Source organism: Lottia gigantea, assembly GCF_000327385.1.
Source record: "Lottia gigantea unplaced genomic scaffold LOTGIsca_194, whole genome shotgun sequence".
NCBI classification, from domain to species: Eukaryota; Metazoa; Mollusca; class Gastropoda; family Lottiidae; genus Lottia; species Lottia gigantea.
Genome location: NW_008708376.1, coordinates 202,921 through 205,879, shown reverse-complemented (window position 1 = coordinate 205,879; position 2,959 = coordinate 202,921). Strand labels below are relative to the sequence as shown.

Genomic DNA, 2,959 nt, shown 5'->3' with positions numbered 1-2,959 from the left:
TAACATAGTCTTTCAGTCATAGTCTTTCAGTCATAGTCTTTCAGTCATAGTCTTTCAGTCAAATAACATAGTCTTTCAGTCATAGTCTTTCAGTCAAAGTCTTTCAGTCACAGTCTTTCAGTCAAATAACATAGTCTTTTAGTCATAGTCTTTCAGTCATAGTCTTTCAGTCAAATAACATAGTCTTTCAGTCAAATAACACAGTCTTTCAGTCAAATAACATAGTCTTTCAGTCATAGTCTTTCAGTCATAGTCTTTCAGTCAAATAACATAGTCTTTTAGTCATAGTCTTTCAGTCATGGTCTTTCAGTCAAATAACATAGTCTTTCAGTCAAATAACACAGTCTTTCAGTCAAATAACATAGTCTTTCAGTCATAGTCTTTCAGTCAAATAACATATCAGTCATTTCAGTCATAGTCTTTCAGTCATAGTCTTTCAGTCATAGTCTTTCAGTCAAATAACATAGTCTTTCAGTCATAGTCTTTCAGTCATAGTCTTTCAGTCAAATAACACAGTCTTTCAGTCAAATAACACAGTCTTTCAGTCAAATAACATAGTCTTTCAGTCTAATAACATAGTCTTTCAGTCTAATAATATAGTCTTTCAGTCAAATAACACAGTCTTTCAGTCAAATAACATAGTCTTTCAGTCTAATAACATAGTCTTTCAGTCAAATAACACAGTCTTTCAGTCAAATAACATAGTCTTTCAGTCAAATAACATAGTCTTTCAGTCAAATAACATAGTCTTTCAGTCAAATAACATAGTCTTTCAGTCTAATAACATAGTCTTTCAGTCAAATAACATAGTCTTTCAGTCAAATAACATAGTCTTTCAGTCAAATAACATAGTCTTTCAGTCAAATAACATAGTCTTTCAGTCAAATAACATAGTCTTTCAGTCAAATAACATAGTCTTTCAGTCTAATAACATAGTCTTTCAGTCAAATAACATAGTCTTTCAGTCAAATAACATAGTCTTTAAATAACACTATCAAATAACATTCAGTTATCAAGTCTTAGAAGTGGGTAAGGCTGGATTTGTCGGGTTTGATAGTAATAATAAGGTTTGTGTATGTTCTATTTATAGATTTACTGGGAGATCCTTACGAAGGATATTATGACCACGACCAAGTGATGCCCACCATGTGTTTTGATGTTTTTGGAGGAAGAATGATGGAGGATAACCAACTATCTGCTGCCTTTCTTCATGAAGAATCGTCACAATCGTCGTCGTATCTGTATCCCCATCTTTCAGCCATGTCTCCCTCATTACGGGAACCTTTATCACGAAGTCCCAGTGTCTCATCTGATGGTGGCAAGGTAAGCTAACTTCTAAACTTGATTGGCAGTGCCTCAATTACCCAAGGGTTTGTTGAACCAAATCCAAAGGACTGCAAGCCCCAGAAATATATGCAGGGGAGCATATGTTAAAGAACAATTTCCCAGGGAGCACCCCACTCCATAGACCCCCACTTATATGATTCTCTTTTCAGAGAGTTAACAGAACTGTCACATTCAGTCCTTGTCAGGGTGTGTATATATTACACAGTATTTAAATGCCTGAAAGTTGAAAAGGAAACTTCACGGTTTCCGACTAGTCCATACCACTGACTGAATGTTTCTATTTCAGTGCATCCCCAAACCTCAATACACCAATGAACTGGATGTACTGTGTAGAATCTGTGGAGACAGGGCCTCAGGCTTTCATTATGGAGTCCATTCCTGCGAGGGGTGTAAGGTAGGTCATTATAATTGTTATTTACAGGTGATTCTAACCAGACAGGACATACCCATCTTTAACACCTGATACTACTCTGGGACAGGGTTTGACAACTCGGGATCTCTGTAGCTAATGGTGTATTTGTCATTGTCAAGGGTTTTACCAGAAACTATCTAGTAGGCAGGGATTTTGAGAACCTAAGTTGTTTTCCAAAAAGATTGTTCAAGGTCCAGGTTTGACCAGAACCCTTGGGAATATGAATTTTAATTTGTATAGAACTGAAAATAATGTTTATTATTGATATATCCTGGTATATGATGTAATATGAATTTTATTTTCAGGGTTTTTTCCGACGAACCCTAAAGAAATCGTTGGTATATAAGCCGTGTCAAATGGGGTCACAGTGTAAAATAGATATGGGGTCGAGGAATAAATGTCAATACTGTCGATATCAGAGATGTCTTAATGCTGGCATGTCACAAGATGGTGAGTACAGTTATACAGATTAGGGAAGGGGGGGTAGCTACGTGCTGGTGGATGTTTGGGGGTTCCAAAAAAAATAATCAGTTCTGTTTAAATATTTGTATATCACTCTACAATTGATGTATTGAGCACTATTTTAACAGTGGTATTTCTATATCACTCTACAAGTGATGTATTGAGCACTATTTTAACAGTGGTATTTCTATATCACTCTACAATTGATGTATTGAGCACTATTTTAACAGTGGTATTTCTATATCACTCTACAATTGATGTATTGAGCACTATTTTAACAGTGGTATTTCTATATCACTCTACAATTGATGTATTGAGCACTATTTTAACAGTGGTATTTCTATATCACTCTACAATTGATGTATTGAGCACTATTTTAACAGTGGTATTTCTATATCACTCTACAATTGATGTATTGAGCACTATTTTAACAGTGGTATTTCTATATCACTCTACAATTGATGTATTGAGTACTATTTTAACAGTGGTATTTCTATATTTCTCTACAATTGATGTATTGAATACTATTTTAACAGTGGTATTTCTATATCTCTCTACAATTGATGTATTGAGTACTATTTTAACAGTGGTATTTCTATATCACTCTACAATTGATGTATTGAGTACTATTTTAACAGTGGTATTTCTATATCACTCTACAATTGATGTATTGAGGACTATTTTAACAGTGGTATTTCTATATCTCTCTACAATTGATGTATTGAGCACTATTTAACA

The 2,959-nt window shown here is 34.4% G+C and overlaps 2 protein-coding genes across 2 annotated transcripts in view; both read left to right on the top strand.

The window, feature by feature from the left end:
- Positions 1-542: 542 nt before the first annotated feature.
- Positions 543-989, top strand: LOTGIDRAFT_143192 (hypothetical protein; the record flags this gene model as incomplete). The annotated part of the gene is made up of 1 exon (XM_009052999.1): positions 543-989. A coding segment is annotated over one exon (447 nt), but the record flags the coding sequence as incomplete, so codon positions are not given.
- A 674-nt stretch (positions 990-1,663) lies between these two features.
- The window catches only part of LOTGIDRAFT_68173 (hypothetical protein), a gene marked incomplete at both ends in the record, with an annotated part of 2,486 nt that continues 1,190 nt past the window's right edge, over positions 1,664-2,959 (top strand). The window contains 2 exons of the mRNA XM_009052978.1: positions 1,664-1,741; positions 2,065-2,209. Coding sequence (XP_009051226.1) covers positions 1,664-1,741; positions 2,065-2,209 — 223 coding nt within the window. The remainder of the gene's footprint in view (positions 1,742-2,064; positions 2,210-2,959) is intronic.